At 40.6% G+C, this 24,397-nt stretch overlaps 3 protein-coding genes across 4 annotated transcripts in view; 2 read left to right on the forward strand and 1 right to left on the reverse strand.

Annotated features, from left to right (window-relative positions):
- Window positions 1-23,737, forward strand: part of LOC117500355 (tripartite motif-containing protein 16-like) — a 38,863-nt gene extending 15,126 nt beyond the window's left edge. The window contains exons 1-3 of one of the 2 annotated variants that reach the window (XM_034153214.1): window positions 6,517-6,722; window positions 7,470-7,486; window positions 21,921-23,737. In XM_034153214.1, coding sequence (XP_034009105.1) covers window positions 21,960-23,630 — 1,671 coding nt within the window. In that variant the 5' untranslated portion in view covers window positions 6,517-6,722; window positions 7,470-7,486; window positions 21,921-21,959 and the 3' untranslated portion in view covers window positions 23,631-23,737. Of the gene's footprint in view, window positions 1-6,516; window positions 6,723-7,469; window positions 7,487-21,920 lie in introns of those variants that run through there. The other variant, XM_034153215.1, reaches the window with a different exon arrangement.
- LOC117500356 (tripartite motif-containing protein 16-like) overlaps window positions 1-24,397 on the reverse strand; it is a 215,503-nt gene that overhangs the window by 164,372 nt on the left and 26,734 nt on the right. The gene's annotated exons all lie outside the window — the stretch shown is intronic.
- Window positions 7,526-9,251, forward strand: LOC117500354 (tripartite motif-containing protein 16-like). Its single transcript, XM_034153212.1, has one exon. The coding sequence runs from the start codon at window positions 7,526-7,528 to the stop codon at window positions 9,194-9,196; it is 1,671 nt and encodes a 556-aa protein (XP_034009103.1). The 3' UTR covers window positions 9,197-9,251.

A 24,397-nucleotide genomic window follows, 5' to 3' on the forward strand; every position in this document is an offset into this window, starting at 1 on the left:
AGCAAAACCTCAGCTCAAATCTCCAGAACTCTAAACACATTTTCAGCTCTGAACCCAATTTGCAATTCAACTTGGCACTTTTTGCAAAACACTGCACACGGCTCTCTAAGTAAGACACAGAAATCTGACATTTTCAGCTGTTTGTCATTTTCAAAACACTGCCATTAAAAATGCTACAAACATGAATCAATCAACACATACACGTGCCAAATGAACATGAACACGGAAATGCTTTGTTGTTGACTCAGCAATCAGGATGTAAGCATTTGAACAAGGCTCCACATAATACATTTTTTTACAACAATGGATACATGGATAGCAGCAAGAGGAAGAGAGGGAGGATGAGAGAGAGGGGGGATGAGAGAGAGAGGGAGGATGAGAGAGAGAGGGGATGACCTGAAGTCAATTGAAGAGTTTATTTGCAGCATAACGGTTAAAGCTGTCTTTTCCATTATGTGTCCGATAGAGAGCATACTTTTGGTCACACAGCTCCAACTGTGTTTGCTGTGCATACATTTTGTTGTGGAGAGAAATACAAATGTTTTGTTTCAACAGAATATTGGTGTTTCTGCACATTTTTCTGTAGTGCATAATTTTCTACATACAGAAGAAAGCCCATAACAGTAAGTGTGCTATAGTATGCTACTATAAATGAAGTGTGCCATTTGGTGCAAAAGTTGGGTTTCGATAAGAATGTATGTTGTTTTGAGTGCAGTTAGTCATTGTTCAGGATATATATGTTTTTTTGCAGCTCAGATACGTAATTGTATGGGACAATGTCAGCTTTCATCGAGCAGCCACCGTCCAAAACTGGTTCGTTGATCACCCACAATTTCTGCTTCTGTAACTTCCACCCTACTCTCCATTTCTAAATCCGATAGAAGAGTTATTTTCGGCATGGCGGTGGAAGGTGTGACCGTCAGCCATACGAGCGCTTGACTCTTTTGGAGGCAATGGAAGAGGCATGTGATGACATTGATGTGAGTGCTATCCAGGGATACGACACTCAAGACGCTTCTTCCCTCGATGTTTAGCCAGGGAAGATACTGCGTGTGATGTGGATGAGTTGCTGAGGCCAGACCCAGCTAGGCAGCGAGATGCACCCTAAGCACTTTTCTCTCCTCTGTTCTTTTGTTTCAAAGTTTTCCTTTACATTTACTGTGTTTGAGGCATCATTTTGTTTACACAACTATTTGATCTGCATGAATGTTGCACCAATTCTTTTTGGAGAAAAATAAAAGTAGAACAACAGTATATTTGTGTCTCTGCACATATTTTCTAGACTTGAAAAATCTTTATATGAAGAATTCTCTACATAGAGGAAACAGATGAGTGTGCTTTAGATAAAGCACCACATGTGTAGTTGGACAAAGTGTCATGTACTATAAGTGAAGTGTGCGCCATTTGGTGCAAAAGTTAGGTTTTGGTAAGTGTTGATGCAGTTTTGGTTGCAGTGCTTCATTTAGCAAGAGAAATTTGGTGTGTGGTTTTGAGAATTGTGTTAAAGGTCCCATGTCATGCTTTTCTGGTTATTACCCGTCCCCTTGTGTGTTATGTAGCTTTTTATGCATGTAAACGGTCTGGAGAGTCAAAAACTCACAAAGTACACCCTGTAGCGAGTAAAACTCTAACACAGAAAATACCTGTCTATGCCCAGAACGCCTCGTTGGAGATTTTAATTTTTCAATTTTTTTCTTGCTGAGTATGGTGACGTAACGGGCATAGTGACGTAACAGCTCCTCACACACACACTCACTCAGCCTTATCTTTTCTCAGCCGCGGTGTTACGCGGATCTTCGCACACTGTGTTTGTGCTCAGGCTGAGATCCGCGGTGTCTCGCTGTCTCGCAGACCCCACGCAGCAACCAGGAAACAACACCAGTAATACAGCTCACACTGTCTGCTCCTCGAGCCTCAAAGGGCGGAGCAGCGAGCCCCGCAACGTCCCGCCAACACGGCACCCAGACCCCACGCAGCATTCTCATCTGTTTGTCATTACTGGTGTCATTTTCTGGTTGCTAACGCCATTGTAACACATAATCACTGATGTTCCGCTGTAACGGTGGTGGACTCATCAGAACAGAGTGGGCGAGCTGACCAATCAGAGCACAGTGGGCTCACAGGGAGGGGGGGGCATTATTTTAACTATTGTATCTGTTATATTGTGTTGCACTGTTGGAGGAGCCTGTGACCTAAGATTTTCATTGACATATCTACACTGTAGCTATGTACAAATGACAATAAAAGCCTTGAAACCTATATACATATATGACTCATATACACAATCAACAGGCACATGTGTATATGTGTTTCCACATTAAAGTGATATGTATTATTATTGAGTGTTATATGCATTAACTTTTGTACATTTGTTTATTTTCATTTCACTAACGGGGTTGAGAAATACAGTTAGTACAACTAGTCCAGGCAGTTATAGACCTATAGCTCTGACATCGCACTTGTGTAAAGTTATGGAAAGAATGATAACAGAAAGGCTGACATACTACGTTGAGAAAAATGAACTAATGACTCCTTATCAGAGTGGGTTTAGAAGAGGGCGGAGTACTTTAGATCCACTGCTGTGCCTGGAATCTGAAGTTAGGAAAGCCCAAGCGAATAAGGAGTGTGTTGTAGCTGTTTTCTTTGATGTGGGAAAAGCTTACGATATGATGTGGAAGGAAGGATTATTAATTAAACTGGACATTATGGGTCTGGGAGGTAATGTATATAATTGGATTATGGATTTTTTGTTTGGCCGTGCCATCAGAGTCCGAGTTGGCAATTCTTATTCTCGAAGGCATGAAGTTGAAAATGGAACCCCACAGGGGAGTGTAATTAGTCCTCTTTTGTTTTCTATCATGATAAATGATATATATACACAAGTAGGATCTGATATCGGTAAGTCACTTTTTGCAGATGATGGAGCTATTTGGAAAAGGGGCAGAAATGTAAATTATATTGTAGGTAAGATTCAGGAAGCCATTACGGAAATTGAAAGCTGGTCTCTGACATGGGGGTTTAGATTGTCGGTGGAAAAAACTGAAACTTTATTTTTTACGAGGAAAAGGATAGGTGAGGAGGTTAGGTTAAAACTTTATGGACAAGAACTAAAGAAAGTGAAGACATTTACATTTCTGGGAATATGGTTGGACGAGAGAGTCACATGGAGTACTCACATTGATAAAGTAGTAGATAAATGTAAAAGGGTTTTAAATGTTATGAGGTGCTTGGCAGGCACTAAGTGGGGGGCTGATAAAGCTGCTTTGAGGAACGTATACACAGCATTAATTAGATCAGCCATAGAATACGGACTAATAGTGTATGGTTCAGCTGCATACTCTTCTCTTCAAAAATTAGATAGAGTCCAGGCACAAGCACTAAGGATATGCTGTGGGGCAGTCAGATCTACACCAGTGTCGGCACTTCAGGTAGAGGTCGGAGAAATACCAATTTTTTTGAGGAGAAAACAGTTAATTGTTAATTACTGGGCAAATCTACAGGGCCATAAAGATACTCACCCTACTAAACAAACCATGGGCGTAGGAAGCATCCTGAATGTGGGGGGGACATTTTTAACGGGGGGTGTGGGGGCGAAATAAAAAATAGATTTCCTGTATTCTGGTGCATTTTAACAGGTGGTTTGATACTTTTATGTGGCTATACTAGCATGAGGAAAATGATGGGTACAGTTTGTAATTTCATCCAGTAGTAAAGAAAGGAAACATATTTGATTATTAATTCAGAGCCGTCTTTGAATTAATAAAAAGCAGTTTAAATGCCCATTTTTTGTACATTTATATACAACAATAATTATTTGTGAGTGCATTGAGAGATATTGTTGTGGAGAGTCATTTATATATAAATCGCAAAATACATTTGTGAATCCTTCTGTGAGCATTTATTAATATTGAGACTGATCTGACTCCATACGGATGTTAAGTTCACCTAGGAATGGTATCATTGACTTAAATGTTCAAATAAATGTTGCTCTTCTGTCTATATTGGTCATATGATGCCCCTTGACTGAAATGTTTCCTGTTCAATATCCCCACTGATTTCCTTAAAATCCTGGGATGAGAGTCCACATCACAATTTACTCTCAACTGTCATTTCCCTTTCATCACTCACCTCAGCAATGGACCTCTCTCCACTGTCCCTGTATTCTGCCTCTGACTCACTCTCAAGTGCCTAGATGTCAAGAGAGGTGGTGAAGTGATAATTATTTATTGAGCAGTATACTCTTTCACATTGAATCATAACAAGTCATACTGAATGTAAATACAACTGACTCTAAAGTAAGTCCCAGTCTGTGACATTGGACATTTTGAAGACTCAAAGTCCCAAGCAGTAGGTAGAATATTAGCTAGTCTATGTAATGTGCACAGAAAATAAATAGTTAACTGAATACTGGGATGGAAATAGCCTATAAGCACTCAGTAAAACATAAACACACACAAAAAGCTTCTGAATGATAAGAAGTATAATTAAAACATAATGCACATTACCATTTTGAGAGAGAGTACCTAAGTTAAAGAACTCAGAAAATAATCTCTTATCGAACTGAGGCTCCAGTAAAACACACTGACTGCGTCTCTACATGGACATCAGTAAGCCGTTTATGAGTATTATCCTGGTTATGATCATATTGGGGATATGGTGTTTACATGAGCACAGAGAGATCGGGTTATTCATGTTCCCTGTTTACATGATAAATACTAGTAACCTGGCATTTCGATGCCTTTTCTCATCTAAACTATTCAGTATTTGTATCTCTCTATCATGACATAAAGACGAAACTCCTCTCCAGAAGTGAGACGCTGCCATGTTAACTGATTAACTGCTACCAGCTGATGGCTTACTTTCCTCTTCTTTGAAAAAAATGTTCTTATGTCCATGTTGTCTGGGGGAGAAAACATATCAAACCAAGAGATCGTCAGCTTTGATTTTCGCTGTATTAACCATTTCCTGAACATTTGGTGTGTGTGCCTTACCTCCGCTACCGGCATCGCTTCATACAACAGATCTGAGCTGTCCAACTATGACAACACTCCCTGAACATGCGCGCGCTATGTGAGAATCTGCCTTGGTACAAAGTAGCAGTGAAAACATGGTACGGAGTTTCATTGATTTGGGCATTCTCTCAATAAGCAAGTGGAATGGATTTCATTTGATAGTGAAGCACTGACACAGCGCTCTACAAAGTGCGGCGAGTGGATAGACCGATCCACGGACTTTGCGCATAGTAAAAGTGGGGGGGTCTAAACTAATCATTTGAAAAAGTGGGGGGGACTTGTCCCACCCTCATATAATGGCTGCGACGCCCATGAAACAAACTGTAAAAACAAGTTGGGAAAGTAACAAAATTAAAAAAGAAAGTTTTTGTGTTTGTGTTTCGGAATTATGTAAGGAATTCAAAGTTAAAGAATGGAATATTAGTCCTACGGTGTTGTTATCAGCTGTTCCACCATGGTTGCTACCTCAACCTATAGAAAATGTATCTTTATTGAAACGGTTACATTCAATGAAAAACAAAATTAATGTACAGGCTTATGTGAATACTGTTCTACATGAACAATATGGGCAGTTTATACAAATATTTACTGATGGATCCAAAAATCCAGAAAATGGTCAAACTAGTTGTGCATTTTATGTTCCCGAATTAAAAGTAAAAGTGGGAAAGCGGACGAGTGATCATATCGCAGTATATACAGTAGAGATGATGGCTATCTCACTAGCACTTCAGTGGGTAGAGGAAATACAGCCAATGCGAGTGGTCATTTGCTCTGACTCCAGTGCAGCTCTGGAGAGTATAAACAACTTCTCTTCAGAATGTCGTCAGGATATTTTACATGAAATTTTACACATCATGTTTAGGTTAGTTCATCTGGGAATTGTTGTTCAATGTGTGTGGGTTCCAGCGCATGTGGGTATTAGAGGGAATGAGGTAGTGGATCAACTGGCAAAATGTGGTTGATTGATATTATGGTACCCATCAGTAGAGCAGAAGTCAAATCTGTTACAAAAGTTGTTATCAAGCAACAATGGCAAAAACTATGGGAGAGTAACACCAAAGGAAGACATTTATACCAGATACAAAGGGAAGTAGGAACGGGAAGCACTTGGGGGAGTAGTAGAAGAGAACAGAGCATTAACAGCAGGATAAAAGTGGGTCACTCTGGATTAAACTCATCACTGCAACTGATTGGAAAACATCCAAATGGCAATTGTGATGGTTGCCAACAACCAGAGACAATACATCATGTATTTTTTAGCTGCCCGGATTATAACAGACAAAGACTCATTCTGAAAACTGCACTGGAACAACTCAACATCAAGGACATGGATTTCAAGTCAATATATGAAAGTAAATCAAGAAATGAAGCAAACAAGTTGATCTACAAATTCCTCAAAAGCACTGGTCTGAGGACAAGGATTTAGTATAAACATTTAATAAATCAACAGTAGGTGGCGATATATGCTCCAAGTGGAAGCGATTCGCCATTTAAGAAGAAGAAGAAGAAGAAGAAGAAGAAGAAGAAGAAGAAGAAGAATAAGAAGAATAAGAATACAGTTAGTAGAGAGGCGGAACGTTTGTGTTCGCTACAATGGTTCTGGGGTACCGCTTAGAGGGACGGACGTTTCCGGTGTTTCCTCAGAAGCGATCTGGAAGGAAACACATGACACCGTGGACTCATTGGTCCTGTTTCGCCGGCTTAATACAGGTTAGTAAACTGTGCACACATCATAATGAATGCCCCATAAGGTTTGCCTATATAATGTGACGGTCCGCTAACAGTTTAAAGTGTTTGTCGTACTGTTTACGTGTTTAAAGGAGTGAAATAGTGTGTGTATCAGCATAGCTCCCCCGGTGCGGCGCCATTTTGGGGACAACGTGGTCTGCCCATGGATGTATAATAAGAGGGTCTGCCGCGTTAATAATACAAGTGTGACATTATTTCTGAAGGCTCCCGCACACAGAATATTTCCAGTACAGATATAGTTATTGTGAGTTTGGAATAAATATGCACTTTATGCAAATGATAAGTTAGTTACTGTTAGTAAAAACAGTAAGGTTAATACTGGGATGTTTCTTACACTAAGACTGAAATACTGAGTGTTAACATAATTATTATTCTCCAGTTTATGCATTTTAGTAACATGCAATTAATGGCAGAAGTTTAATTGTCACATGACAGTTTCAATGGGTCATGATATGTTACTTTTGACTTGCAGTATATAGAAGAGTAGTATTTAATACAGGTTTAATACTGTTGAAAAATGTATTTGAGGTACAAGAGATGTTTGCTGAATTTGAAATACAATTGAAATGTTTGTTTATGAAATGCATATTAGAGCGAGTTAATATGTTTAAATGATTTTGTTGTGTAATAAAACAACCAGAGAAGTGATCCGGAAGGAAACATAACACGCTGTGTCCTCATTACTCCTGTTTCACCTGCTTAATACAGGTATCATCACTGCTCAGGAAGTGAAACTCAGACACTCGCTGCCACTGAGAGGTGAAATGGCGCAGAAAAGAGTTCAGCTGGACCGGGAAACCTTCTCGTGTTCGATCTGTCTGGATCTACTGAAGGATCCGGTGACGACTTCCTGTGGACACAGCTACTGCATGAAGTGTATTAAAGGCTTCTGGGATCGAGGGGATGAGAAGAAGATCCACAGCTGCCCTCAGTGTAGGCAGAGCTTCAAACCGAGGCCTGTCCTGCTGAAAAACACCATGTTAGCAGCTTTAGTGGAGGAGCTGAAGAAGACTGGACTCCAAGCTGCTCCTGCTGATCACTGCTATGCTGGAGCTGAAGATGTGGCCTGTGATGTCTGCAATGGGAGGAAACTGAGAGCCTGTAAGTCCTGCCTCGTGTGTCTTGTATCTTATTGTGACCAACACCTCCAGCCTCATTATGAATTGCCTGCCTTTAAAAAGCACAAGCTGGTGGAGCCCTCCAAGAAGCTCCAGGAGAACATCTGCTCTCGTCACGACGAGGTGATGAAGATGTTCTGCCGCACTGATCAGCAGTGTATCTGTTATCTCTGCTCTGTGGACGAACACAAAGGCCACGACACAGTGTCAGCTGCAGCAGAAAGGACTGAGAGGCAGAGAGAGCTGGAGGGGAGTCGACAAAACATCCAGCAGAGAATCCAGGACAGAGAGAAGGAGGTGAAGCGGCTTCAGAAGGAGGTGGAGGCCGTCAATGGCTCTGCTGATAAAGCAGTGGAGGACAGTGAGAAGACGTTCACTGAGCTGATCCGTCTCATGGAGAAAAGAAGCTCTGATGTGAAGCAGCAGGTCAGATCCCAGCAGAAGAGAGAAGTGAGTCGAGTCAAAGAGCTTCAGGAGAAGCTGGAGCAGGAGATGGCTGAGCTGAAGAGGAGAGACGCTGAGCTGAAGCTGCTGTCTCACACGGAGGATCACAACCAGTTTCTGCACAGCTACCCCTCACTGTCAGCCCTCAGTGAACCTACACACTCATCCAGCATCAACATCCGTCCTCTGAGCTACTTTGAGGACGTGACGGCGGCCCTGTCAGCAGTCAGAGACAAACTACAGGACGTCCTGAGAGAGGAATGGACAAACGTCTCACCGACTGAAGTGGATGTTTTACTGTCAGCAGCAGAGCCCACCACCAGAGCTGGGTTCTTAAAATATTCACAGGAAATCACACTGGATCCAAACACAGCACACACAAAGCTGTTATTATCTGAGGGGAGCAGAAAAGCAACACGCATGGGACAACAACAGTCTTCTAGTTACCCAGACAGATTCACTGTATGGCCTCAGGTCCTGAGTAGAGAGAGTCTGACTGGACGTTGTTACTGGGAGGTGAAGTGGAGAGGGGGGGGAGAAGTTTATGTAGCAGTCGCATACAAGAATATCAGCAGAGCAGGGAGTGGGAATGGATGTAGATTTGGATACAATGACAAATCTTGGTCGTTAGAGTGTTTCCAAAGCAGTTATTCATTTCGTCACAACAATATCATCACTCCCCTCTCAGGTCCTCGGTCCTCCAGAGTAGGAGTGTACCTGGATCACAGAGCAGGTATTCTGTCCTTCTACAGCATCTCTGAAACCATGACTCTCCTCCACAGAGTCCAGACCACATTCACTCAGCCGCTACATGCTGGAGTTTGGCTTGGTTATCCTTATGGAACCACAGCTGAGTTTTGTAAACTGAAATAGCCTGAAGTCATTTGAGGAACTCTTCTACTTCTTAAACTCATTGTGTGTCCATCATTGTTGCTGAGAGCTGATTGTTCATGTCTTCACTGCACAGAGATCAGCTGTCAATCAAACATTATGGGATGTGCTTTAACATCTTCTCATGAGTTGTTCTGTAGATGTTGGAGTTTCTTTAGGCGGCGCTCCTTCCTGTGTCTGTTTAGCCATGGAGGCTGTCACTGCTCAGGAGGATTTCTGTTAACCTCAACTCATATTTCTCTGCATGAAAATGTAAACTTTGCTCTAAATATGTGTTGAATATCGATATTGATGTATTTGTATGTTGTTGTTTCTCTTGTAAAGCATGAGAGAGAGAAAGCACCAGAGCTTCTTTCATTGTAGATTTAAGCAATAGCTCACGACAGGCCGTGGTATATGCTCATTATATCACAGCTAAGGGGCGTGGTTCGGCCCGACGCGAAGCGGACAACCCCCTCAGCTTTTATAAAACGGTTACCAAGTGTGGCAATATGAAAGAAAAATACACACTCTAATCTATATAGTTTTTATTAGTAAATAATGATGTTCAAAATAAAATAGTCCCTCTGTTGACTAACACTAACAACAGCTAGCGAACATATTAGACGGAGAGCGTTGATCCATTATTTGGCTATTTATTTACATTAATGTGTATGTTGCCGTTTATTGTGCACCCACTGAAAAACTGTCCAGCATCAGTAGAATGGCTTACGTGGTTACTTGTATAGGCTGAGGTTGTTCTAGGCTGTTGCTTTGCGTGGCGAGAATTTTGCTCCACTTTCTCCGGTCCCCGAGATTCGGCTTCCAGTAGCTCTGGAGAGAGCTTTCGCACCTGTGGCCACTAACGGTCATAATTTCTCTGCTTTGTTTCAAGACCCGCATCAGAAAGCTTTTGAATGGTGATACTTTTCCAGTTGGTCTACCTGCTCTTCACGTAGCTCTACATGTCGTCGTTTAGGTGCTTTTTGTTCTGGAGATAGGCACTCCTCAATCCACTCCTCCATAGTAAATATATATATATATATATATATATATATATATAGATATATATATATAGATATATATAGTATATATATATATATATTATATATACTATAAGTATATATATATATATATATTATATATATATATATAGATATATATATATATATATATATATATATATATATATATATATATATATATATATATATTACAAAACCTGTCTCTAAAGTGTTTTGCTAAAAACACCAAACAGATCCTGAATTAAAGCATGTCATAAACTCCTCTGTTTCAGCCCTTTTCCAAAAATTCTGTGTCTGTAGTTAAATGCTGATGAGCTGCTGCTGGCCACGCCCATTTAGGGAGGTGTTTCTGGCTCCGCCCCCCATCCGAGCAGATCCAAGGTAAAGGTGTACACTGCAGGGCAGAAGCGTTTCACAATGTCCACCGGCAGAAACTCAGCAGTGCTGGATTTGCGCAGCCGAAAACAGTCTCAGAAATCTCACATAAAGCATAATTATTTAAACTCACACTCAAAGAGCAAAACCTCAGCTCAAATCTCCAGGGGCCTCATTTATAAAGGGATATACGCTCAAAAAATGGCGTACGCCAGTTTCTACGCAATGTTTGCGATTTATAAAATACTAACTTGACGGGAAAATGTGCTGTCCTCCACGCAAACTCTAACCCATGCGTACGCACTAAGCACACAAACGGGAGAGACGAGAAACTGCGACACCGTTGGCAGAAGGAAGAATGGAGAGAAATATGTGGAAATAATACCATAAATAAAATGTTACCTCATTTATCAAATATGAAGAATTCATTTTCAAACATTGATTAAAGCCAATCTTTAAATGATTAAACAAACGCCTGTTTGAGACTCCTGAGTGCACACAAAAACATAACTTGGAGAAATAAATAAATACGGATATGCTATTTAAAACCACCTCGAATATGTTGTGTTAATGTTATGAAATGTTTTCTCATAAATGATGCGGTAAGCAGGGGGACAGAATTACGTCTAAACTGACGCCGTTTTGCATTTCTATAGGTTGTAGATACGAGCATGGTTTTATATACTATCACGTTTAATCGTGTTTTATGCCGTTTGCCAAGACTTGATAAGTAGCTCGTAAAACACAGGAGGTATGGAAACTAAGAACACCATATGTGGTAAATTGTACAGCTAATATAACACAATCCATTAGTTGTATTTCCTTTAACTGGTGGATTATGGATATATAGTTGCTGATCGACAGCTGGAACACAAACCACCAAATACAACAAAAATAATTCAGATCCAGTCGTCATGACTCCACTCCGGAGGGATTCCCCGATCATTTCTTACAGTTTCTCATCAAGGGGGTGTCTCCTGTCCCCGGGACAAACACACTGCCTGAGGAAGGTTATGTGTATTTTTTTTTGTCATTAACTTTTTTCGGACCACTTATTTATTTATTTTGGTGACGATCCGACCTCCATGCTGCTACTCTGGTTCAAACTGCATCCACCAAACAATATGATTTATCTCGACCTCCCCACAATAACCTAAATCTGACACGGGTTGCGGTCGAATAGTCCATTTAGCTTAGGAACCTTCCTAACGGAGTGAAATTACCCGGAAGTCCCTCAGTGGCAGCCATGATAAGTGCCGTTCGAATTCTCTAAATTAAAAGGAAAGGAGGTTTCAAACTTCCTTTATAACCTCCTTTAGCCTAGGAACCACTGGACCTCCCTAACCGAAAGGAGAGGAGAAAATGCTGCCCCACAATGCCTTGCGGCCGCAGCATTTGCCGTCACACAACAGTCGGCCGTTCACGGAAACAACCGATTATGAACGAGAAATGATATCGGTATAAAGTTACGGTTGCTTATTAAGCAATTTAAAACGTATGTGGTAAGTTGCCAAAGTGCTTTGTTTTGAACGTTCATCAGTATTATAACCAAAAGAGAAATATGAACGTTAGTTTTTACTGAAATGATCAAATAAAGTCAACATTTCACAGTCTTTACTGAGCTGTGTGGGGTTTGTTCAACTTTTAAAAGATGTTTGAATGGTGATATACACAGTGATAGATGTTAAGGACTAACGTTTATAATAAATACATTTGTATTGATTTTAAGATCTTTTCATACAATCATACGTATTGGGATCATTTGTATTAATGTGGACCGGAGGGAGAGGGTGACGAGCATAAGTTTCACTTTCCTTTTTTATTTCAATTCCAACTTTGGTCATGAAGAATATGTTTCTCTGTTGTCCCTGTTCATAAAGCATAAAACAACAGCATCAGAGCACGGTGCAGAGTCTCTAGATGAGTTTACAGTAGTCCCTCGTTCTTATTAAACATCCATGTTGTAGTCCGCTGTATAGAAAACTGTAGTTTCCATAGTTTCCCCACAGCAGCAGGCGCACATTTATGACCTCCGCTGGCGCATCATAAACACGTTGGATAGTGAAAGTGCAGTCGGATTCTCTAAAGTACCGCAGTCTCTTCTCCTAAATCCTCTTGAATTCTCCTATCCACTATCCCTTAACCCCATGACGTTTCACTCCGAGGTCAAGGAATAGACGATAGGGTTAGAACTTAGGAGCTGTTTTTTTGGAGTATTCGAACGCAACCACGGTGTGAGATGTCTTTTTTAGCTGTTCTATCGTCATTTCCTGCGATCTTCTTCATGCAGTCAGTCAAAATGAATGAATGAATGGGCGTTTCTTTGACTATGTATAGGCAAATATGGGCGTTACGAGTCGATTGTGATTTATAAAGGGAAACAGGCGTAGGGAGTGCCGTACGCACTTCCCTCGCCGGTACGCAATGTTTTGTGAATCGGAAAATGGCGGAAAATTTATGTACCTATTTTTGTGCTTTGTACTACGTAAGCAACCTTCCTACGTCAATCCTACGCAAGGCGTTATGAATGAGGCCCCAGAACTCTAAACACATTTTCAGCTCTGAACCCAATTTGCAATTCAACTTGGCACTTTTTGCAAAACACTGCACACGGCTCTCTAAGTAAAAAAACAGAAAAATGACATTTTCTCTTGTTTGCCATTTTCAAAACACTGCCATTAAAAATGCTACAAACATGAACCAATCAACACATACACGTGCCAAATGAACATGAACACGGAAATGCTTTATTGTTGACTCAGCAATCAGGATGTAAGCATTTGAACAAGGCTCCACATAATACCTTTTTTACAACAACAATGGATACATGGATAGCAGCAAGAGGAAGAGAGGGAGGATAAGAGAGAGGGGGGATGAGAGAGAGAGGGAGGATGAGAGAGAGGGGGGATAAGAGAGAGAGGGGGGATGAGAGAGAAAGGGGGGATGAACTGAAGTCAGTTGAAGAGTTTATTTGTAGCATAACGGTTAAAGCTGTCTTTTCCATTTACTCTATCCGATAGAGAGCATACTTTTGGTCACACAGCTCCAACTGTGTTTGCTGTGCATACATTTTGTTGTGGAGAGAAATACAAATGTTTTGTTTCAACAGAAGATTGGTGTTTCTGCACATTTTTCTGTAGTGCATACTTTTCTACATACAGAAGAAAGCCCATAACAGTAAGTGTGCTATAGTATGCTACTATAAATGAAGTGTGCCATTTGGTGCAAAAGTTGGGTTTCGATAAGAATGTATGTTGTTTTGAGTGCAGTTAGTCATTGTACAGGATATTTAAGTTTTTTTGCAGCTCAGGGGCCTCATTTATAACGCCTTGCGTAGGATTGACGTAGGAAGGTTGCTTACGTAGTACAAAGCAAAAAAATAGGTACAGAAATGTTCCGACATTTTCCGATTCACAAAACATTGCGTACCGGCGAGGGAAGTGCGTACCGGCACTTCATACGCCTGTTTCCCTTTATAAATCACAATCGACTCGAAATGCGGCGCAGCTTTTGCAGGCTTCTCGTAACGCCCATATTTGCCTATAAATAGTCAAAGAAACGCCCATTCATTCATTCATTTTGACTGACTGCATGAAGAAGATCGCAGGAAATTACGACCGAACAGCTAAAAAAGACATCTCACACCGTGTCAGATTTTGGTTATTTTGGGGAGGTCGAGATAAATCATATTGTTTGGTGGATGCAGTTTGAACCAGAGTAGCAGCATGGAGGTCGGATCGTCACCAAAATAAATAAATAAGTGGTAAGGTTAATGACAAAAACAAATACACATAACCTTCCTCAGGCAGTGTGTTTGTCCCGGGGACAGGAGACACCCCCTTGATGAGAAACTGTAAGAAATGATCGGGGAATCCCTCCAGAGTGGAGTCATGGATCTGAATTATTTTTTTTGTATTTGGTGGTTTGTGTTCCAGCTGTCGATCAGCAACTATATATCCATAATCCACCAGTTAAAGGAAATACAACTAATGTGTTGTGTTATATTAGCTGTACAATTTACCACATATGGTGTTCTTAGTTTCCATACCTCCTGTGTTTTACGAGCGACTTATCAAGTCTTGGCAAACGGCATAAAACACGATTAACGTGATAGTATATAAAACCATGCTCGTATCTACAACCTATAGAAATGCAAAACGGCGTCAGTTTAGACGTAATTCTGTCCTCCTGCTTACCGCATCATTTATGAGAAAACATTTCATAACATTAACACAACATATTCGAGGTGGTTTTAAATAACATAGCCGTATTTATTTATTTCTCCAAGTTATGTTTTTGTGTGCACTGAGGAGTCTCAAACAGGCGTTTGTTTAATCATTTTAAGATTGGCTTTAATCAATGTTTGAAAATGAATTCTTCATATATGATAAATGAGAGGTAACATTTTATTTATTTCCACATATTTCTCTCCATTCTTCCTTCTGCCAACGGTGTCGCAGTTTCTCGTCTCTCCCGTTGTTTGTGCTTAGTGCGTACGCATGGGTTAGAGTTTGCGTGGAGGACCGCACATTTTCCCGTCAAGTTAGTATTTTATAAATCGCAAACATTGCGTAGAAACTGACGTACGCCATTTTTTGAGCGTATATCCCTTTATAAATGAGGCCCCAGATACGTAATTGTATGGGACAATGTCAGCTTTCATCGAGCAGCCACCGTCCAAAACTGGTTCGTTGATCACCCACAATTTCTGCTTCTGTATCTTCCACCCTACTCTCCATTTCTAAATCCGATAGAAGAGTTATTTTCGGCATGGCGGTGGAAGGTGTGACCGTCAGCCATACGAGCGCTTGACTCTTTTGGAGGCAATGGAAGAGGCATGTGATGACATTGATTTGAGTGCTATCCAGGGATACGACACTCAAGACGCTTCTTCCCTCGATGTTTAGCCAGGGAAGATACTGCGTGTGATGTGGATGAGTTGCTGAGGCCAGACCCAGCTAGGCAGCGAGATGCACCCTAAGCACTTTTCTCTCCTCTGTTCTTTTGTTTCAAAGTTTTCCTTTACATTTACTGTGTTTGAGGCATCATTTTGTTTACACAACTATTACTATTTGTTCTGCATGAATGTTGCACCAATGCTTTTTGGAGAAAAATAAAAGTATAACAACAGTATATTTTTGTCTCTGCACATATTTTCTAGACTTGAAAAATCTTTATATGAAGAATTCTCTACATAGAGGAAACAGATGAGTGTGCTTTAGATAAAGCACCACATGTGTAGTTGGACAAAGTGGTTTTGGTAAGTGTTGATGTAGTTTTGGTTGCAGTGCTTCATTTTGCAAGAAACATTAGGTGTTTTGCACTTTGGGTGTGTGGTTTTGAGAATTGTGTTAAGTGTTTTGAGAAAATGAGCCCTGCTGTTGTCAAAAATGTGTTTTAGCAAATATCAATTGATTTATTTGGAGCTTCGGCCGGAGAATTCACAAGACATGTCACGGGCCACGAGTTGACCACACGGTTGAGATGCCAAATCAATTCTGAAGAACTCTACCCGACCCATGTATTTAGCTAGTTCAGAGAGAATAATCAACATTGTGCATAACAAGATAGAATCATAACACCTCTATCAGCTGACGCCAACAGGCAGGAACAGGGAGACAAACCTCTGAGAGCACAGCAGCCAAGGTTGCAGGTGCGTGTGCTCAGTCAGGACAGTATGAACTGATAAACTGGGTCAAAGTTATGGGCTTTGGAAAATATTTCCCCAACAGTTTGTTTGTTGCTAATGCCGTACAACCCACTAAACACAAGATGACGTCCACCGAAACCTAAATCACAAAATGTTTGGCAGGCTTTCAAATACTTTGATTAGGCGGGAAAGAGAGAGAACCTTTGTTGCTGAAACCTTCTGAGTCTCTTAACACACAGGGCAGGCGCGCCGGATTCATTTTAAAAGTGGGGGGGCCAAAAAAGTGCGTGTGTATGGCCCAATCCCAAACCACGCCCTACACCCTACCCCTACACACTCCCCCTCCGTGACGGAGTGAACTCCGTGGAGTGACACATGAGGCTCCCTCCTGTCAGATGGAGGGAGTAGATACAGCGGCAAGCTTTGGGACAAACTCCCCTCTCTCCGGCAGAAACAGGAAATGTCGTAACTGTATCAACGGTATCAAATCAGCATCTCTTTGACAAAAAATGTAAATTAATAACTAAAATAAAACTCCAAACATCTCTAATTGTGTTACTTTTTTTGTAAAGCTCTTTTAGTTTTAAACCTGATGTTTATAAGTTTCTTAGTTTTTGCAACAGTCTGTAAATATACACAACTTTATAATAAAATGCACACATTTACCTTTTTCTAGACTAAACACAGGTAGATCCTCAGTTAAAACAATATGAGGTTATCATGAGGTTGTTAACATCGCAGTTTATCAGTGGATGTTTGCTGGAAGCACAATAACTGCATGTTTTGCATTGCTTTTAAATTTCAGTTAATATAGTGGTGAGAGACTCCCGATACATTAGATTTATATGTTCATTAATTGTCTCATGATGCATATTTCCCCGGTGAGCATGAAGCTTTTCAGAGTGGGGTTTTTCTCAGCTACGAGTTCTTTTGGAAATTGCTCTCCTTATCCGCACGCATCTGATTGCTAGGCCCTGTCGGGTTAGAAACTGCAGACAGCGCAGTTGCTCCATCATTCCATCTCTTCTTTTTTCCTGCTCAATACGCTGTTGTTTGACAAGCTGTATGTTGACTGGTGTTTGACTGAAGAAAGCGCACTTTTTTTTAATACACTCTCTGTGGAAATTAGACTTTTCGTGGCTGTCCAGGAGGCTTGGGCACTTTTTCCAGTTATTAACTCCGATATTAACAAAGCTATCATCTCCACATTTTGAGAAAGTTACAAGCCGTTTGACAGCAGCAAATCTGCATATTTCACAGAAGGCCCGTTTAGTGGTTTTGCAAATAATTAACCACTCTCTGTTTTTGTACCATTCTGCGTTCAAGTACCTTTCTCTTTGCCCAGACGATCTAGCGGTCAGTTAGCTGCAGCTTTACCCGTCTCAATGTCCCGACAACAAACCTCCAGAGCTGCTGCTTTTGGGTTCATCTGGCTTCGCTGTTTCTATGATTGATGAAGGTCCAGGCTCCGGAGACGTGGATGTCAGGGATGTGACCTTCCAGTTGTTAATTTAAGTTTAGATTGACTGTATTTAGTTTTCTTCTGCGCTGGTTCTTCTGACGTGTTTGCAAGTGTATATATTTTTTCTATCTAGGTTAACGGCTGACACACACAGAACAACGTAACAAATAAAGTAAACAACGTAACGAATAAACACATCTAAGCTTTTTTATTGGTTGTAATTTACATGGATACATTTGAATGGTGTGACAATGTCCTATTTGATTGGGTTAAATGTACATATACTTCCTGTTATGTCTGCCTGCTTTATTTTACCTAATGCAAAGTGACCTGCTCCATCGAAATCAGTCGCATTGACCCGAAGACACATTTTGAGTTGTATACACTGTTGGAAAGAGGAGATTCCTAGCTTTCTAATGATATCAGGATTGTTGTTGTACTCCAAATATTAAGCAAAATATGTCACATTATATAATGACTGTTACAGAGTCATCATTTTGAGAAAAGGCCTTTAAAGTTTCCTCTTCTCTGGATCGATCTGATTGATTATTAGCGGAGCAAATGATCAAAATAGTACGAAGGGAAGATAGGGGAAGCCCGCGAGTGTGTGTGTGTATACGTGTGTGTGTTTGTGTATTTTTGCGTTTGTGTGTATTGTGTTTGTTTCCCGGGGAAAACACTCACGAGAAACACCGGCTGTTATAATGCCTGCAGTGACGTTAAGTTACTCCGTTGCTTGTAATTATGTCTACAAGCTTCAACGTTGTATTTATCATCTGAATTTGCCGAAACAAGTTTAATATTCTGAAAGCCAAGACTTTGTTTATTTGAAATCAGATAAAAACAAACTGTAACGGACCCTGCCGTGTTATCTATGATTACTATACGCCTTACATTCATAATTTCAGCAGAGGGAGGGGAAGCGGCGCTGTGGAACAGCAGAGTGGCGAGTGAGAGCTTTACAAGCTTAAAAAATGCCTGTAGCTAATGAGATTGAATATAACAATCAAACATAACAAAATATACACAGCTATATCAGATCGCGTTTTAGATGCGACTTTAGAGTAGAGGGAATTATTGAAACGGGATTTGTACAGTGTTCCACGGCATCCGCCGCTGCGAAAATGTGGGGCAGGGCTGAAAAGTGGGGGGGCCAATGGCCCCCTGGCCCCCCCGCTTCCGGCGCCCTTGACACAGGGGAGACATATATATGTATTAAAGACATTAAAAAGTGCAATCTGCATGAGAGGGGACCTTCAAGATTTGTTTCTTCAATTTAATTTTTTATTTAAAGTTTTTTTTCTGAAAATCTCAGAAATCTGAAATTAAAGTGAGTAAAAAAAGCCTTTCGGTCAGACCTCGACATTTTCTTGATTCTGATTTTAATCTCAGATTATTTCAGAAATCTGACTTTTTTTTTAATATCTTTTATTTATTTTTATGAAAATGTTTAGAAAACAATATTATTTTTTTCTGAAATCTGAGATTAAAGTCAGAATTCTGATTTATTACTCAGAATAAAAAAATCACTTTTGGTCAGATCTAAATAAATGTCCCCATGTGGCCCTAATCCTCTTTCTGACCCTCTTTTTTCCCACGCTCTCTGAAGTGTAACTGAATCAAAGAAGAGTTTTCTACACGTCGTAGCACCGCAGTCAACAACTACGTCTGATTATCTCTGAGTGTGTAGGGTCCTTTAATCCAAGGTTTTAGAGAGAAGTGCATCAAAGATAGTTCAGTAATGACTTTTAAACATATATCATTTTAAGGGTTTTCTTCTTAGATAGTGAAGTGAAAACTAAGACAAAAGTAAAGATGGCATGAATTGTGATGCATTTGATTTATTTTTTAAGAGCCTCAAAACGCCTCTTCCCAAAAGGCTTTGTTAAATAAAGGAACATGTACAGTATAATAGCGCTTATCATGTTTGACTGATTATTCTCAATGTTGGGACATAGCCACCAAAAGATAGAAGTGCCTCTCTTTATATTATGCAGTGTGGCCCTCTCTCCCCTGCTTTCACCTAGTTTGTAATAACTTGTGTCTCTGTTCACATGTTCCAGATGTGAGATGATAGCTGCATTCTTTAACTCCCACAGGTCTGAACAATATAACGTCTTAGGGGTTTTCCTTATAAATGAAGAGCAAGAAGAGACAAAAGTGAAGTCTTTGTTCTTGAATGTGAAAGTGAAGCGTCTCTGGCTGTCCGTCACTTTGGATCTGAGTTCAGTTTAGTTGTTTGTTACCCTCTTATTCTCCAAGTCCTCTAAAGGTTTAGTAAATCAAAGCAGCATGTACTCCTCATTGTGACTCCGCTGTTACTCTGATTCTGGCCCAGTATAATCATTAACTCTTCTCATGAGTTACTTCATTACTGCTCTTTACTACCATGCAGTGGTGTAATGTAGTGAAGTACATTTACTCAAGTATTGTGCAATATTGTGGTACTTGTACTTTACTTGAGTATTTCCATTATATGCTACTTTATACTTCAACTCCACTACAATTTAGAAACCAGTATTGTACTTTTTACTTCACTACAATGATTTGACAAAAGTAGGTACTAGTTACAAATTCAGATTATTAGCTAAAAGAGAATATGACTAAACAATGATGTATAATTATAGGTTGAGATACCCAGTAGAAGTTGCTCCACCTTTAACAGCTGATGAACTCTGGTACGTGCCAGGCGGGCTTTGCTGGTTGTGTTGTGTTTCCCTCCTCCTGCTCTTTTCTCTTCCCCTTTTTCTCACTGCAGGTAATCAGCTGATCACTTGATGCTGATTGGATCCCCTCAGCCTCAGCCGGCCTATCAGCAGCCAGGGCCTGTCATTAAAGGAGGCGATCCAGGAAGCCTTTGCTCTCTCGGACCTGCTGCTGACTCCAGAGCCTCTTTGTGGTCTCTGATAGATTTGGTCATTATTCTGCCATCTTGTTTTTAGTATTGTTAAATGTGTGTGTGGGAGGGGGAGGATTTGGGTACGTTTGGGGTTCCCTCTACCTCTCTTCACGTAGGTAAAGTCTGTTAGACACTAGGTTAGTTGTTGCCACCCTATAGTTGTTTTGTTTCCTTGTTAGTAGAACAGATAGTGAGGGCTTTTTGTTTGAGTTTTGTTATATTCATTTATTTAATTTGGCATAATCTTCTTTGTCTCCTCACTTAAAGAACATTTGTTGGCATTTCTTTTGGTGTAAATAAATAAACCTGTGTTCTCTTTCACCCTGACTGTTATTGGTTGTTGTGTGTTACTGTTTCCATTTCCCCTACACTTTAATAGGGATGTAACAAACACATTAATGTATAAAAAATGAAATAATCCAGTAATTCAATATATATGATTCTAAAATGAGACATTATGCACAGTAAGTAGTAAGTAGTAGTTGATGCCAATACGCCTCAGTTTATGCTGCTTTATACTTCTGCTGCACTACATTTTAGAATACAGTATTGTACTGTTTACTCCACTGCATTCATTTGACAGCTTTTAGTTACTAGTTAGATATAGATTAGTAGATAATTCAAAAATATAAATCAATTATTAAAAACACTTTGACAGTTATTTATAGTTTAAGATATCCAGCAGCAGGACATACAGTTATTCAAATGATCTCTACATTTACTAACTGTGATAAAACACATCAATAATCATTATAGTAACCCAGTAACTCAATATATATATATATATATATATATATATATATATACGATTCTGAAAAGGGCCATTATGCATAAGGAGTACTTTTACTTTTGGTACTTAAAGTATATTTTGATACCAATGCTTTTGTACTTTTACTTGTTACACAGTATTTTTAGCCTGTAGTATTTCTACTTACTATCTGAGTACTTCTTACACCACTGCTACCATGAGTGTGGAGCTGTGTGCTACAAAAGCCTGAATTTAAAACAAATATTTTTTTGTTTTCAAATGTAGAGCAGGTTGTAAGCGAGGCTCCGTTTGTAAATGAGGAAACAGTTCAGAGTGTCAGCGCTGCTCCTCTTCCTGGAATGAATCAGAGTTTGATAAGCCCTCCCTCTTCTTCCTGCTCTCAGACACAGCCAGCTCCACTCTGTATTTCCTGGCTCCTCCCCTTTAGATCCACACTGAGGAGGATGGGTGTAACCAACATGTGGGTAAAGTACAAGAGCTGATAGGCCACATTCACTGCACACACACATGCTGTTCAGATCACAGCTCACATAGTTTCAGGTTTCAGGAAGTGAAACTCAGACACTCGCTGCCACTGAGAGGGGAAATGGCGCAGAAAGGAGTTCAGCTGGACCGGGAAACCTTCTCTTGTTCGATCTGTCTGGATCTACTGAAGGATCCGGTGACGACTATCTGTGGACACAGCTACTGCATGAAGTGTATTAAAGGCTTCTGGGATGGAGAGGATGAGAAGAAGATCCACAGCTGCCCTCAGTGTAGGCAGAGCTTCACACCGAGGCCTGTCCTGCTGAAAAACACCATGTTAGCAGCTTTAGTGGAGGAGCTGAAGAAGACTGGACTCCAAACTGCTCCTGCTGATCACTGCTATGCTGGAGCTGAAGATGTGGCCTGTGATGTCTGCACTGGGAGAAAACTGAGAGCCTGTAAGTCCTGTCTCGTGTGTCTGGCCTCTTATTGTGACAAACACCTCCAGCTTCATAATGAATTACATGTCTTGAAAAAGCACAAGCTGGTGGAGCCCTCCAAGAAGCTCCAGGAGAACATCTGCTCTCGTCACGACGAGGTGATGAAGATGTTCTGCCGCACTGATCAGCAGTGTATCTGTTATCTCTGCTCTGTGGACGAACACAAAGGCCACGACACAGTGTCAGCTGCAGCAGAAAGGACTGAGAGGCAGAGAGAGCTGGAGGGGAGTCGACAAAACATCCAGCAGAGAATCCAGGACAGAGAGAAGGAGGTGAAGCTGCTTCAGCAGGAGGTGGAGGCCGTCAATGGCTCTGCTGATAAAGCAGTGGAGGACAGTGAGAAGATGTTCACTGAGCTGATCCGTCTCATGGAGAAAAGAAGCTCTGATGTGAAGCAGCAGGTCAGATCCCAGCAGAAGAGTGAAGTGAGTCGAGTCAAAGAGCTTCAGGAGAAGCTGGAGCAGGAGATCTCTGAGCTGAAGAGGAGAGATGCTGAGCTGAAGCTGCTGTCTCACACAGAGGATCACAACCAGTTTCTGCTCAGCTACCCCTCACTGTCAGCCCTCAGTGAACCTACACACTCATCCAGCATCAACATCCGTCCTCTGAGCTACTTTGAGGACGTGACGGCGGCCCTGTCAGCAGTCAGAGACAAACTACAGGACATCCTGAGAGAGGAATGGACAAATGTCTCACCGACTGAAGTGGATGTTTTACTGTCAGCAGCAGAGCCCACCACCAGAGCTGGGTTCTTACTATATTCACAGGAGATCACTCTGGATCCAAACACAGCACACACACAGCTGTTATTATCTGAGGGGAGCAGAAAAGCAACAAACATGAAACAACAACAGTCTTATTCTAGTCATCCAGACAGATTCACTGGGGGAGGGTCTCAGGCCCTGAGTAGAGAGAGTCTGACTGGACGTTGTTACTGGGAGGTGGAGCAGAGAGGGGAAGGAGTTTGTGTAGCAGTCGCATACAAGAATATAATCAGAGCAGGGAAGGTGAATGAATGTGGATTTGGATACAATGACAAGTCTTGGGCATTATATTGTAACCAAAACAGATATTCATTGTTTTACAAAAGTATCCACACTCCCGTCTCAGGTCCTTGGTCCTCCAGAGTAGGAGTGTACCTGGATCACAGAGCAGGTATTCTGTCCTTCTACAGCATCTCTGAAACCATGACTCTCCTCCACAGAGTCCAGACCACATTCACTCAGCCGCTACATGTTGGAGTTTGGCTTTATGGTAATGGAGACACAGCTGAGTTGTGTAAACTGAAATAGCCTGAAGTCATTTGAGGAACTCTTCTACTTCTTAAACTCATTGTGTGTCCATCATTGTTGCTGAGAGCTGATTGTTCATGTCTTCACTGCACAGAGATCAGCTGTCAATCAAACATTATGGGATGTGCTTTAACATCTTCTCATGAGTTGTTCTGTAGATGTTGGAGTTTCTTTAGGCGGTGCTCCTTCCTGTGTCTGTTTAGCCATGGAGGCTGTCACTGCTCAGGAGGATTTCTGTTAACCTCAACTCATATTTCTCTGCATGGAAATGTAAACTTTGCTCTAAATATTTGTTGAATATCGACATTTTATTCTCACTACTCTGTAAAAAAAACAAAAAACATTTATAATTACATGTATTATTTTGACAAATTAAATATTATTGTAGCTGCCCAAATTAAGTAACAAATGAGGTACCCAGATCTTTTAAAATGTATTTAATCATAAAGTATTTTAAATGATATTACTTACTGTCATGATCATAATCATAAGTAAATCATTTTTTATTCTCCTGTCAATATTCAAGAGTCTTTGTGTGGGATTTTTTAATATATATATATTATTACAATTTCTTATTGCAGACTTACTGTGGTTGTTGTTTTACACATGAACTACTATGATGTTTTATAAAACTGTAAATATCATGATAATAATCAACAAGTAAATCATTTCTTATTCTGTTTTAAATAGCTGAGATTCTGATTGTGTGGATGAAGTGAATCTGATCATGAAATCATTGAACAAGAGTCATTGAACAGACTTTACTG

Source organism: Trematomus bernacchii, unplaced genomic scaffold, assembly GCF_902827165.1.
Source record: "Trematomus bernacchii unplaced genomic scaffold, fTreBer1.1, whole genome shotgun sequence".
NCBI lineage: Eukaryota > Metazoa > Chordata > Actinopteri > Perciformes > Nototheniidae > Trematomus > Trematomus bernacchii.

Coding starts and splice junctions, on each gene's coding strand:
- LOC117500354 (XM_034153212.1), top strand. CDS start 7,526: ATGGCGCAGAAAAGAGTTCAGCTGGACCGGGAAACCTTCTCGTGTTCG.